The 15,080-nt window shown below is 29.0% G+C and overlaps 1 protein-coding gene across 2 annotated transcripts in view; it reads right to left on the bottom strand.

Annotated features, from left to right (window-relative positions):
* escl (embryonic ectoderm development protein escl) overlaps positions 1-15,080 on the bottom strand; it is a 60,299-nt gene that overhangs the window by 37,630 nt on the left and 7,589 nt on the right. For both annotated transcript variants that reach the window (XM_075379507.1, XM_075379517.1), the window contains exons 3-4: positions 11,642-11,813; positions 5,168-5,303 (exon numbers count right to left, since the gene is read on the bottom strand). In XM_075379507.1, the coding sequence (XP_075235622.1) occupies positions 5,168-5,303; positions 11,642-11,813 (308 nt within the window). The remainder of the gene's footprint in view (positions 1-5,167; positions 5,304-11,641; positions 11,814-15,080) is intronic.

Below are 15,080 nucleotides of genomic sequence, written 5' to 3'. Positions count from 1 at the left end.
AATGGGACTGGTGATAAAAATCTCAAATTTGCACAACTTAGAAAGTGTTTTGTAGATGTTTATGGTAAATAAAAAAGTTTCTTGTGTATTGTACTAATAAAAAAGTTTTAATCTCAAAAAATATGAAAAACCTGTTAAAAGCGATACCATTTGGATTTGATAAGTAAGTGCTTCAAGGGAGTTTCTTGTCTTCTTGGCACTAATATTTTTATACTTATTTAGATGTCATTAATGTTTGTAAATATCATGAAAAAAAGGTTTTTATCAAAATTCAGTCACCTGTATGGACAGTTCTGTTGTGACCCTTTGAGAACTCATAAAAAAAGTAAAGAAAGATTTAAGACAAATAACATTAGAGCAAGCTCTTAAAGAACACATTTTTTAAAATTTAAATTTAGTTTACTGGAAAGTCACTTTGTGTTAGCATTTTCAAAAGTATTTTTTCACAGCAGAACAAAAAATTGCATTCACCAAGACCAATACATTGACCCACATCACAATATTGGACAACTGGATGCTCCTTGAAGCATTTTGGGTGCATCACCTCCATCACAATTGGAAAAATTATGCACAGATCAAGGCCATTATCAGCATTAAAATTTAAAATAAATAAGATATCTGAAAAATTAAGAAACAAAAAAACTGTTTTGACTGCTGTGAAAGAGTTGCTGATACTAGAAGCTACTTGAAGAAGGCATTGTAAAGAGTTACTTCACTTCAGACTCAAAGGACTATGAAGACCATCCTGTGTCAAGTACTGTACCACTTTCACTTAATGAAAAAGACTCTATGTTTGTGTGTATGATGATCACAGGTAGATATTGGCCTCGAAAATGACGATGTGCAGGCTCATTAATTCCACCCTGTTGGACCACGTACATCATTTCAAAAGTCTCAACAAGACAAAGTGTGGGTACTGATCTGCAAAGTCCTCAGAAAGTTGACATCACCTGAACTAATTACAGTGACAGGTCGTTCTCAAACAATTTCAAGAGAATTATCAGAAGAGATATCACAGCTGTTGGTTAAACGCACTCAATAATGAACTTTCATTGCTACAAAACATGCTATTTCATTGAAGAATAATTAAAATTTTGCTACAATTTATTTTTTCTTCCAACAGTGTTCATAAAAATAAAAATGAAATTTTTGAAATCTCAGTTTGGATACGTTTTGCAAGCATTTTTGAATCAAACTTATACTAGGTTACTGGTACTGGCTAAGTTATCATTAAATTACGACCTATCATTAATAATTTAAAAAAACTATTTTAAAAATGTGAACTTCAAGAACATAGGAGCTAAATATAAAAAATGTAAAGTGCAAAGAAGACAAGAAACCCCCTTGGAGCACTTACTTAGCGAGTCCACATGGTATCGCTTTTAACAGGTTTTTCATGATTTTTGAGAGGTTATAACTTTTTTATTAGTAAAATACACAAGAAATTTTTTTATTTACTATAAACATCTACAAAAACACTTTAATTTGAGATTTTTATCACCAGTTCCATTAGAGTAACTTGAAGCCAAAATTTAAACTTTAAAAAATAATTAGTTTTCAAAAATTCATAAAAATTTAGGGATAAGTATATATCACCATTAATATTATTTATGACACAAATACTAACATTTACCTGCATATAAATGCTTAATCCACGCAGTACAGAATTAGATTTGAAAAATGACGAAACAAATTTATTATCAAGTTCGAAAATAAAATAGTTTATGGTGTTACTCATATAGACAAAATTCTATTATGGGTTTGATATGTTGATGATATTTTGGTAATCTTTGACCCTATTATAAATGATGCACATATTATAATCTTGAAAAAATTCAATCCTTATTATGATAATTTAAAATTTATGTTTGAAATAGACAAATGCAGAACAATAAGTTATTTAGATGTCAATATTCAAATCAATAAAAAGAATAAAATTATAACATCAGTATATTGAAAATCTACAGCAAGTAAAATAACTATTGACAGAGGATCCAATCATCCTTGATCACCCAAAGTTAATATATTCACAAACATGTTAAATAGAGCGATGCATTACACACATGGGAAAACAGGGAAAAATTAGGCACAGAAATAAATATAAAAAGTATTGCAGTAAAAAATGGATATAACACCTCATTAATTGATAATATTTATAGAAAACAAAAATTAAAATCTAGTAATGTTGAAACACTGAAACATATAAATAATACACACAGCATTGACAATATCTAGATAAAATACTTTTATATTAATAATATTATTGAAAATTTAATTAATGTTTATAATGATGAAAAACATAAACCAGCATATAAGCCAAACAATCGTATAAAATATTTAAAAAAACCATAATGATAATTATGATATTAATAGTTAATGTAGTGTCTGTAAAATAATATGCAATGACTGTGATAAAATTTATATTGGAAAAACTAATAGATCATTTACAGCAAGATTTGCAGAACATTTTACATATTATAAAAACAATAAAGTAGGATTCTCTAAGATTGCCGACCATCTAATAATGAATAAACATTCCATTACTGACTTAAAAACTAATTTGAAAATAACTGAAATCACAAGAGAAAATTATAATAATAATAATAAAAAATTGGACATTTTAGAAAAAATCATATATACAAATAGAAACGGAGATTCAGCTTGATCAATCTACAGATACAGTTTGACAATGATTCTCTTATCAACGCTGTAATAGATAGCAGCACTTTTGTCTATGTCAGGTAAAATTTATATTATTTTAATGCAATGTTGTATTTAGTGGTTGGCCACACGTGTATAATAAGTTAAAAAATTTTTAATTTTTAAGAATTATAGTTTTTTAATTGTTTGACTATATTTATATACATATACACGTAACAATATTTTAATGTGTGATTTTGAAGTTTTGAAAAGGGTTTTAAAAGTATAAAAATGTTAATTTTAACCAACTGATGAGAAATTCTTCAAAAGTGCTATTGGTGTATAAGTGAAAATAAAAAGATAATACGATAAGTGTTTATGCCATGCGTAAAGTTCCGTTATTCCAATGAATTCAAAGCTAGGGTTGGGTCATGTTGTTATTACAGACATGGTAAATTTATTACTATGTTTCGTTTTGGCTTGTCTTATGTGTTATCTGTTTGTTTATATTTCTTCGGTTTATTCGAGATCTAGCGTCAGCCAGACGGGCGATTTCTGTCATCTTTAGTGACCGCGTGTTTTCATTTCTCGCAAATTTATTGCTGGCCTCATACACTCCCTTTTGCTTCGTTTCCATACCAAAACTAAGACACTACTCTTGTTACCAACACACACTCTCTCCTGTCCACTGCCTAGCTGTGGTTTCTCCCTCTTTTCACTCACGCCATTTTTTCATCCGAGTTGACCATACCTTCACAGTGTAAAGACGCCTTTTACGTTTCGCTCTCAAGATTTGTCTAATATCTTCATCACCTTCATACTCGGATACACGGTGTGGTATTCCTATGTCAAAAATATTTTCTAGTTCTACTCGTCAGTTTTTCGTGATTTCACAGTTTTCTATGTTCGTCCAGCCTCGTTTTTTCGTTAAGTTATTCTTCAAATTCTACATTACTTCTCTGTGGAAAGTGTTTCAATCATTACAAGCTGTCAATTCTATCAACGCCGAATTTTCTCCAGCTTCTTATTACAATTTCAGCAAAGCAGAATTTCTTCAAACTCGTTGCTACACATTTCAGACGTGCAGTCTTGCTCAACCTCGAAGCCACATTCTCACCCCTGTATTCCTGATACACCACGGCGGACTACGCCCAGGAATTTGCTGTATGCATTCGTTTTACCTTCATTCACGAGTTCGTTTCTTACAAATATTTGTGTGCTACAGGCAAGTTCAGTTTTTCATTACTTATTACGTTAAACAGTTATGTTATCATTAAAATTTGTGGAACATTCAGTTCATCATACCTATGCCTTTCAAGTTTCAATTTCATGTTTAGTTTAACACCCATTTACTCACTGTACAGTCACAACAGGTGACTTACATAAAGTTGTGTCATCGTTTCAGCTGCAACCTATTTTACATGCTCAATTAATTTCAATGCGATTATATTGTAATTAACTCTTTTTATACTGAAACTATTGTAATTTAATTATCTAAGTTAATGACATCCGTTCATTGCTATTTGTCATATTATAGTATATGTCAGTAGTACAACTGTTTTCCAGTTACATTTTTCTATTGATATTATGTTTTTCTAAATTTACAATTAAAATTAAGGTGTTTCATGTTCTCTTGTTTTCAGGCTTTGTTAAAAATATATATTGTCAAAATGTGTATTTAAAAGTGTATATTCATGTATTTTTTCATTTAACATCATTGTTCAGATGCTGATTTCAGTTGATATTCTTATGTATCATCAAATTATGTTATTTTCATAATTTTCTTTTTAGTTTTAAGGTTATGATTTTTAACATAAGTTCATTTGTTCTTTCTCATTAAAGTCCAATTTCTTTTGGCAAATACAAGCTGTGTTTTTTGTTAACTTTACCCAACAATAAGGTAAGAATTTTTATTTGATTCTGTACTGTAGTGGAGCAAATTTTCTTTTTGCTATAAATATATATATATATATATATATATATATATACTGAATATATTGATACTTATAAACTATTTATTTCTGGGCTTTTTTGACTTCATATTTTTGAATCACAGTGAACTGTGGTAACAAACTAAATTCAAGAAGGCACATACATTCTCTTATATTTAAATAACAAAATACATAAGAGTCACAATTTTAATATGACTGCTTATTTGAAAAAAAAAATTAATAGATCTTCTGGAGTAACAAACTGCCAATTACACACACACTTGTAAGAACATTAGGTTTGTAGGCTGAAGCCAACACAACCATAAAAAGGTATGTGTAACATTACTTAGTTTATTAATAAAATTATAATATTAAATTAAAACTAATCATTCCATCCCCTTAAGAAAATAAATTTCAATCTCTAATCACTTGTCATTGTACAATTCAATCAAAAGTATAGACATTGTAATATTTATATAAAATATACATATACCAACGTGAGCATATGTTTTTATCAGTCCAATTTTTTTAAAACTGCTCATTTTATAACCCTTTAATCAAAATTAATACTTTCTCAAAAGTACACTTTTACAGACCAATATAGTGACGTATACATGACATGGTAGCAGGACTGAAGATTCGAATAATGCCACGAGAACCAGCAACAGCCAATAGTGGTCTACCACTTTCCTCTTCAAATGACCATGCACATGTGTAAAAATTTTCTTCAACCTGAACGTATACAAGTAAAGGAAAATAATAAATATTGAACATGATTATATGAGAATCATTTTTCAACAAATACAGAAGCAATCCACAATTTTACTGTAATTTGAAAAGGTATTAAAAAAAAAAATACAGTATACAAAAAGAAAATATCCAATAATTTTAGACATAACATATAGTTTCCCACAACCATATATGATATTATATTAGATTGTAGTGACTACATAAAACATGTTTGTAAATTTTTAATTTGAATTCTCTCCTAAATAGTACTATAAGAGAGAAAATATATAAGAATCAAACTTATAGTTAATTTTTTATTCATAAAAAATATTAATTTTTATTATTAGACATTTCACCATAAAATCCACCCCTGAGCCAAAAAATAAGTTCTTACGACCAATGGGGCAGCAAACTCCACAACTTTCTTAGACATAGTGATGATACAAAATTATGTAATCTTAAAATAATGTTATATGAGCAAAATTTTAAGAAGATTATTAGATACATTTTTGAGAAAACTGGATTTTTCCTTCTTTTGGAGTGATTCTGGGGGGGTAACTCATAATGTTTGATCAGAGAAGCAAATGTTATTTTTTCTTATCTTATTGGTTTATAATAAACTGCTTCTTCTTAAATGCTACTTTTACATTAAGAACATATTGTCTTGTTAGTTCAAAAGTGTACTCTTTAAATCAACACCATAAAATTTAATCAACATTCAAGCTAAATTACTTATGTCATGTGTTTAAGATTAAATAATATTAAAATATTATCTAATCATATGAATATTTCTACATTTATTTGATGATCAGGAACTTCTACAGTGAGATGAATTAGCCTCACAATAAACCAAGAGGTAAGATTCATATATTTAACAGTGGTCCTCTGGGCTGGATAATTAACTGATGAAATATTCAACATAATCGATCATAAATTGGCATAATTTCTGACTGCTTTAAGTGGTGATATTCACATCTGTGCTTCACATCTTATCTCCTTTTGCTCGTTTATTTTGCCAGACTTAAAGGTAATTACTGAACTATTATCATTTATTTCTATTATAAACATGATTGTCTCAGAAATATAACACAACTTAAACTCTTAGACAATAATCTTCCAATATTAAGCATTAAGAATTTGTTTTGTCAATTTGCATAGTGTTATATTAGTGTCTTACATTACAATCTATTTTGAAAATTACAATTTTAATATACAATCCACTATATTATAAAACCTAACTGATAAACTACCATCTGACTTAGTCCAAGTTACAATCTGGCTGATCCAAGTTGCAATATTCTGTCTGAAATATGATGTTTAACTGGTGGTAGTTCTACCTTGATTTCATAAAACTGAGTAAATCCATATGCAGTTATTAACATCCAATAATACAAGAAACAGAGATTAGGTTACAAACTGGTTGAAACCTACCATTAACTGCCAGCTTCCACTTTCCACTTTCACTTTCTTTGCTTGAAGGCATGATTCTGCTCACCAGTAAAAGGTTTTGGGAAGTTGAAGAGTAATATGCCTAATAAGTTATCATATGAAAATCAAATTTGTGAATCCCATTTATTAAAAAAATACTTCTTGAAATGAATAAGGAAGATTCATTTTTACACTCCCACATAAATTTGAGACAAATCTTGATGATTCTCTAAATAATTGTTGCGAAATAAAGATTTTAAACAAGCTAAATTGAGACTCTTCTCTCAAAAGGAAGTACACTGACTTATGCATGAATATTTAAAACTAGATCACTTATCTGAATTTAAATTACATGATTGGATAATTACAAAACCAAATAATGTATTTTATTTACCACACCATCCAGTACTTTAGAAATCAAGCTTAATTACTAAGTTGAAATTATTTTTGATGGCTTTGATAAATCTTCAAACAATTTTTCACTCAATGAGACTTTATACATTGGCTCTATTGTCCAGCAAAATCTCTTTTTGATAATACTTAGATTCACGTTACATAGTTATGTAATTACAGCTGACAGAGAAAATGTGTAGACAAATTTTAGTTACTTCAGAGACAGTAATCTACAGAGGATCTTATGACAAATTCTGCTGACAAAGAATTAAAACATTATATGTTGAGAATTGTGATTTACAATACAAATAGTAGTGCATCTTTCCTAGTTACTAGATGCTGGTTCAAATTGCAGAGGATAACAAAGATCAATTTCAAGTTGCCTGTAAAACTATATTAAATGATTTCTATATCAATGACCTTATAACAGGATGTGACTATTTAAACGTAATAAAGAAAAACGTTTGTTAAATCAATATGGATTTCCATTACACAAATGGCATAGTAATGTTCTAAAAATAATCCTATCAAATGATAACTGTAACATTTTATTAAATAAATATGAGAACATACACACATTAGGTATATTATGGAATAATAGCTCAGACAAATGGACATTCCAGTTTACTGAACAGAAAAACAATGTACTAATTAAGAGAAACGTTCTATTGCTGTTGGTATTTATGACCCTTTGGGTATGGTTAGACTAATAATATTCTTTTAAAAACACTTCATGGAACTACTGTGACAAATTAAATGTCATTGGGATATTTTATCTGATAGTTTATTGTCATAACTGAGAGCTCTATATACTCACTTGAACTCAGATAACATAATTACTATTTACAGAGCAAATAAGAAAAATATTACTACTTTTCAAATGCAGGGCTTTGCTGAGCATTACTAAAGGGCTAGTTGAATTATTTATTCTAATGAAAAAATTTAATCCAATCTTCTCTGTTCAAAATCTAGAGCATCACCACTCAAAGAGATTTCACTACCAAGATTTGAATTATGCGCTTGTGTGCTATTAACCTGTTTAGCTAATCAAGTAATTACATCCTTAAATAATCAAATAAATGAAATTCATTTATACACAGATTCTATGATAGCAGTTAATTGGATTTATGGTGAATAATCAAGATGGAAAGTATTAATTGCCAATTGTATTTCAGAAATACAACAGCTTAATTTTAATGCTGAATAACATTACATTAATTATCTGACAATCCCGCTGATATTTTGTGCTGAGGTTGTTCTCCTGAAAGGCTGCAATAACTTAAGCTATGGTGGCTAGGACCTCTTTGGTTATGTCAAGACAGAATACTTTGTACTAACAATAATTGCTTGTCTAATGAATTTATTCTACCACCTGATTGAGATTCTGAAAAACGTAAACATATTCAACTCTCATCTACTACTACATTATCTTAAGACATTGCCGAAAACTTTTTGTCACTTTGTAAATTAATTCAGACCTTTACTTATTGCCTTAGATTTTATTCATGTTAAAACGAGTTCCTCTGAAAAAAATAATTGGTAGTTAACTACTAAAGAATAAAATGTAACATTTTAGGTTTTCTTAAGAATTTCATAACTGAAATATTTTAAGTTAGAAATCAATGATGTACAAAATGATAATAATGTTAATAAACAAGGTAAATTATTCTCTTGCCATTTACAGACTCAAATGGCATACTTCGTACAAGTGGCCCATTGGTAATTCATCATGGCAGGCAGAGATCGAAAACCACTTCAAAGTCTTATGCATGCCTATTTATATGCCTCCCAACTAAGGCTAAATATTCAGAATTAGTTTTGGATTTAACTGCGAAGGCTTTCATTGCCACACTGAGATGATTTATTTCACTTAGCGGCATTACAAAACAAATGATTCTGATAACAGAACAAACTTTAAGGCGGCAAATAATATTTTACATGGATTATTTTTTTAATTTAATTCAAATAAATTCCAACACAACAGACCTTCATCACTTCCCAAGGAATAGATTGATCATTTATCCCTTCTTCATCCCCATAAGTCAGCACATTATGAGAAACCAGGATAAAGAGCATTATTAAATATCACTTTTGTTACATGTCATAGGACAAACTGTTCTTAATTTCAAGGAACTATTTAGTGTACTCACACAAATTGAAGCTATTTTAAATTTAAACCCTCTATATTCTATATCTTCTGATTTGAGGGATCCACAAATGCTGACCCCTGGGCACTTCCTTATTGGTTCTACTATGACTAGAATTCCTAATCCTGATATCACTGAAACTCCTGTTAATCGCTTAGGCCTTGGCAATTAATTAAAAAATTTACGCAATCTATATGGAATATTTGGTCCAAGGATTACTTACATCAGTGGCAAACTATTAAAAATTTAGCTTTTAATACTAAATGAAAACACTGCTCCCTTACAATGTAAATACGGCTTGATAAAAAAAAAAACAATTATGACATCAGACAACCTAGTACATGTCTTAAAGGTAAAAACCACAAATGGAATAATTCATAGGCCAATAAACAAACTATGCTTTTTACTGATTTTGAAGAATTGAATAAATGGTTAAAATTTTTTTTACTTTGTGATATCTAACATGTAATTCTTATGGGTTCAATTACCCATTGTGGATACCCCTCCACAAGGGAGGCATTACATAACTATCTATTATGCTTTCAATTTTCTGATCTCTCATAATTGAATTGCTTATTAGGAATTAGACAGCATTACCACGTCTTTCTAAATAAGAAACCTGTCCAGACCTCCCACAAGCGATTTGCTTATTAGGAAGTTAGCCAGTTTTACTGCGTCTTATCAAAATAAGAAATTCACCCAAACAATGTATTTGTGGTCTATTACTTTTAATAGTGATTTACTTATATAGTAAATATTATTATACATGTGTAATCATTTTTATCAAGATATGCATACAAGGCTGTTTACGTCATTCGCCTCAAGGCAATTTTATGGTACTCAACAATTAAATTCAGAGTTATGCTTATGTGCAAGGTTACTTACCTATGTACTTAATTCAAGTTCAAATTTATGTTTGTTCAACATTTATTCTGTTTTGCACTTATTCAATCAACTATTACATTTATTCGAGGCCTGTCTATTCCATGCACTTATTTAATCAACAATTATGCTTCTTACAACTTACTTATTTCTCAGATGGTTATGCTACCTATTCAACACTTGAAATTATACACGCAACTGATTCAGTATTGATCTCTTGTATGAATTATTTGTTCTAAGCATTTACCCAATTTAGGATTTACTTATTGAAAAACCTTACTATTATGGAAACTGTTACTCAAGAATTGTGTACTTATGCTTAACCTGTGCTTGTTTTCAATTATTATTTTTATTTATTGTGTTTATTAATAATTAAAAAAATTATATGAATTTTTAGCAGGCAGCATGCTCGATAATGGAAGCATATGCTACTTTTTTTTATCTAATTGGTTTGTTATAAAATGCTTCTTCTTAACAGTTACTATTACATTAAGAAAATATTGTCTTGTTAGTTCGAAATTGTATTCTTTTATTATTTCAACCAGTTTTTTCAGCTTGCTGCCAGATCTGGGTGTGTGTGTGTGTGTAGGCAAATGCAATTACTGCTACTATCTTGCCAGACTTGTAGCTGCAAATGTAAATGTACCAGTAAACATGTAGTCCTGAACAGACTCAGGTTGACCGTTAGATGTGTGGTTAATTGAAACCCAACCATTAAAGAACACTGGTATCCACAGTCTAGTATTCATATCCATATAAAAGCAACTGCCTTTACAAGGACTTGAACCTTTATTTTAAATCAACAAAAAACTTAATCAATGTTCAAGTTAAATTATTTGTGTAATATGTTTAAAATTAAATAATAATATTAAAATAATGAACTAAACATTAAATAAAACATTATCTAATCATATGAATATTTCTACATTTATTTGACGATAGTGAACCTCTATGGTGCAATGAATTAGCCTCTCAAATGCAAGATTCACATGTTGAACAACGTTCACCCAAAACATGAAGAAAAAAAACTGCTGGAGATATTGCAAATTCACCAAATTTCATCAAAAAATTCAGGCAGTAGTTCGATATATTAAGACAGACATCATTGTACAAATTACTCATAGATTCCTAACATGGATTTCCCAATTAAAACTTCAAAATTAAATTTCTGAGTAATTACATAACTTACTACATCAGTGTGAACATTTGTCAACTCTGATTTAACTATATTCAAACAGGAATATGAATGAGCAATATCCTAAAATTATAACAATTAACAATGCTGAATTTTGTTTATCATACTGTGTTTCTTCAATAAGGCAACGCTTTCAAAAATGCATTAAATTTTGTAATAAAAAATTTAGAAGAATTTCTGTCTTTTGATTAGTTTTAAACTAAGAGAAACAAAGATAAATTTTACATTAATGCAATATAAAAACCATGCAAAAACTTAAGAGTTATCATTATAATTATAAAATCATAAAAGGATACATCTGGATCAGCATAAACTTGCAGCAATTTAATTCCATCACTTTCTGGGCATTCATAAATAGATACTCTATTACTACCAACAGCTGCAAATACAAGTGGCTGACCTTCTTTTAGCAAGTGATTAAACTGAGCACCAAACAAAGGCTGACCATGATCTTCCTTTACATAACAACTGTGAATAAGATGCATGAGTCATTACTTAGTATTAAGTACCTACATCATCTGCTAAAGAACTAAAAGTTAACAGTAAATCCTGATAATATAGATACATACTTAAGTCATTTTTTTTATAGACTAAAAAAAATTTCACGAGGTGTTTAGTTTACATTACAAAAATTAAATTAATTTCATAAAAAAAAAAAAAAAAAAAAAATTAAAACGTATCATATTACATACAAAATAATACAATAACAAAAAATAAATGAATTATATGCCATTACTAAAATAACAGTCCCCAATTATCTTGAGTATTTTTTTATTATTCCCAAGAGAACCATTGATAAAAATCCTGAAATATGTTAAATGTTTTGCTTCTCCTGTAATTACCATTAAAGTTAGAATGAGTTTTCAAGTTTGGCATCCATTAAATGTGAATAGTGCGGACTGACATTCTAAAAATTAAATATGTTAACTTCTTATCTTTGAATTAATGTTTATGAATGTGCGATAATTTGCTAAAAATTCACTTATTATTAAAAAAAATAATAATATTCACTATTACCGAACCAAACAATATAACTTCTTTGTACAACTCAAAACAATATCTCAAGGTTACAAGAGAAGGCCTTATTTTATTTTCTTGTGCCTTTTTTAAATAAACTACCAAACCATTTAAAATACAATTAAATGATCTCCTTTTATAGAAATAATATTACTCTGTTGATTAGTTTTCAAATAATATTAATTAAACAATAAAAACCACTGAAATGTTCTGCATCCCATTCTATATGTACACAAGTTCATGCTCAAATAATTTTCAGTAACACTCTTTGAATTGTGATTTGTTAATTTTTCAATGAACGAACAGTTCATTATTGAATTCAATATACAGTATATGTATGTGTATGAACACTTTTTGTCTCAGATTTTTGATTTCAGATTCAGATAAAGTATCGTTAAGAGGATTACAAAAATACACGAATGGCCACGATCAGCCATCATCGGGTTCACCTTGAAATGGTCGCCAAAATTAAAATTTTGTAATAATCATTATGCAATAAAAGGGTAAGCTATCAAGCTGGTTCAAACGTACTGATATTTAAATATCAGTTTAGTAAATCAAGTGAAAGATTCGAACAAAATGGCCAAAAACTAAATACTAAACTCATACCATAACCCTCTCTCAGAGCCAAAAACTGTCACATCAAGTCAAATTTGTCACGAGATATGGACTAGCAAACAGTGAGTACATATTTTTGGATCCCTCTGTAGATTTAAAATGATTTGCAATTGATTACATAAAGTACTGGATTCTCTTAATTCTTTTTTTCTGTGAAAATAATGAGACATAATTAAAAGTCCTATCGACAATTTGCATACTTTTAGTTTATCGTTTTTTTTTATTGAGTACTGGTACTGAATATGTCATATGTCCAGTTTCCATTCTGTATTCTTACTACTATTACCATTGTTTTTCTTTACTTCAGTAACCATGCTTCCTGTGTAAAACATACTTCGGAAGTATTTCAGAGAATTAAGTTATTTAGCAAAATTTTATTAACAAATTTTTTTAAGATAGACATAATTTTCTATGGCAGGAAATTATAAACAGATGGGCCAAATATCAGTTAGTACTATTACAACTCATGGGATACTGAAATTTATTTATTTAAACCAGATATAATGAAGATAGAAATAAATTACATAGAAAAAACTACAAAAATGGTAGTTTAAAAATCAATAATGAAGTACATGTAAGTCCTACTGAGATAACTTGCTTGTATATAGGTCTGGAAGCCCAAAGGTAATGTTTATAATAAAAAAAAAAAAAATGATAATAGTTAATTTTTTTAAATGAATAAAGCATAAAATGACATAAATTAAATTTTGCACAAGGCATTTTACAAGTTTCTGTTAAGGCTTTCCTATTACATGGTAGAGCCTTTTGTTTATTTGGAAGTAAATTACAATATTTCATTGCATCTTAATTACTACTCTTATAAAATGTAGGGTAAAATTTGAGAAAAATTAAGTCTTTACTTCTATTTCACAACAAAAAACAATTTACTCTTTGCAAAAATAACTAAAAGAGTTAATTATATCTAATTGGGAGTTAATCATTTCCAATTAGAGGAGGTGGTAAATCATACTTTAAAAATGGTTTTAAATAGTTTATTTCAATTGTTATTGGAAAATTGATCACATTATTTTATCCTACCTCCTTCCCACGCAATTTTGCTGTGATTAATTATACTCGGAAATAAATTTTCTTTTAAAGTTTTAGTTAAGTAATAAAATAAAACTGGAAATATCTTTCCCTCTTTAATATCTCTTTCACATGAACATCCCATCTCATAAAAAAAAAAAATATTACCACTCTGGTACTTGCAAGACTTCACATGCTTAATTTCACTACCCAAAAAAATTAATACTCGTAATACAATATGTTCAAGAAGTCCTTACATATTTACAATGCAGACTTAATACACAATTTGAACATTAAGATTCATTTTACTAATGAATTATTTATCCAGTGTATCTGTTACAACATGTTGAACGCACAGATCTATAGATCTCCATGTCCTCCTTGACATATTGCAAAATACCTCTATACTTATGGTTTGCAAGGCTTTCTCCATAATGTTATGCAATTCTTCATTTGTTGCATATCTATGTTGAAATGCATAGGCATTTCATTATTTCCCGCAATGAGTTGTCAAGTATGATAAAGTCAAAGCTTTGTGAGGGCCACTGCAATGGAACTGTGATACTTTGAACTACGGCTGATCTAGCAGCCTGGAAATTGTTCATTTAGAAAAATCAAGCACATAGATCAAAATGAGTTGAAGCCTCATCTTGCTGTATCCAGATACATTCCATGATACTCTTCTTTCAATGCTGAATATTAACCACCTTTCCAGAATTTGCAAATAAGAATCTCATTCACATATTCTTTAAAAAAAATATGGTCAGAGCAAGTATTATGTCATACGAGCTCACATCATGACAAGTGGTGGATTCCTTTTCAATTTATGCATGGAATGAAGATTCTTCTTTGTCCAGGAAACCATACTCATGCTACGTGTAACTGTGTTAAATTGCACATTTATCAGAAAATAACACTCTTAGGGGGAGGGAACACTGCATTTGGAAACCAAATGCTTCATTTAAAAATAAAGCAGGGCAGCAGCAACACCTTTTGTTCGAATGTAGGGATTTGACAATGAATTGTAGAATCTCTATTTGACAATTTATTCACAAATAGCCAAAATTGTTTCAT

This window comes from Lycorma delicatula, chromosome 1 (genome assembly GCF_047948215.1).
Source record: "Lycorma delicatula isolate Av1 chromosome 1, ASM4794821v1, whole genome shotgun sequence".
Lineage (NCBI taxonomy): Eukaryota > Metazoa > Arthropoda > Insecta > Hemiptera > Fulgoridae > Lycorma > Lycorma delicatula.
Note: the sequence above shows the minus strand (reverse complement) of the source record. Positions and strands in the feature narration are given on the sequence as shown.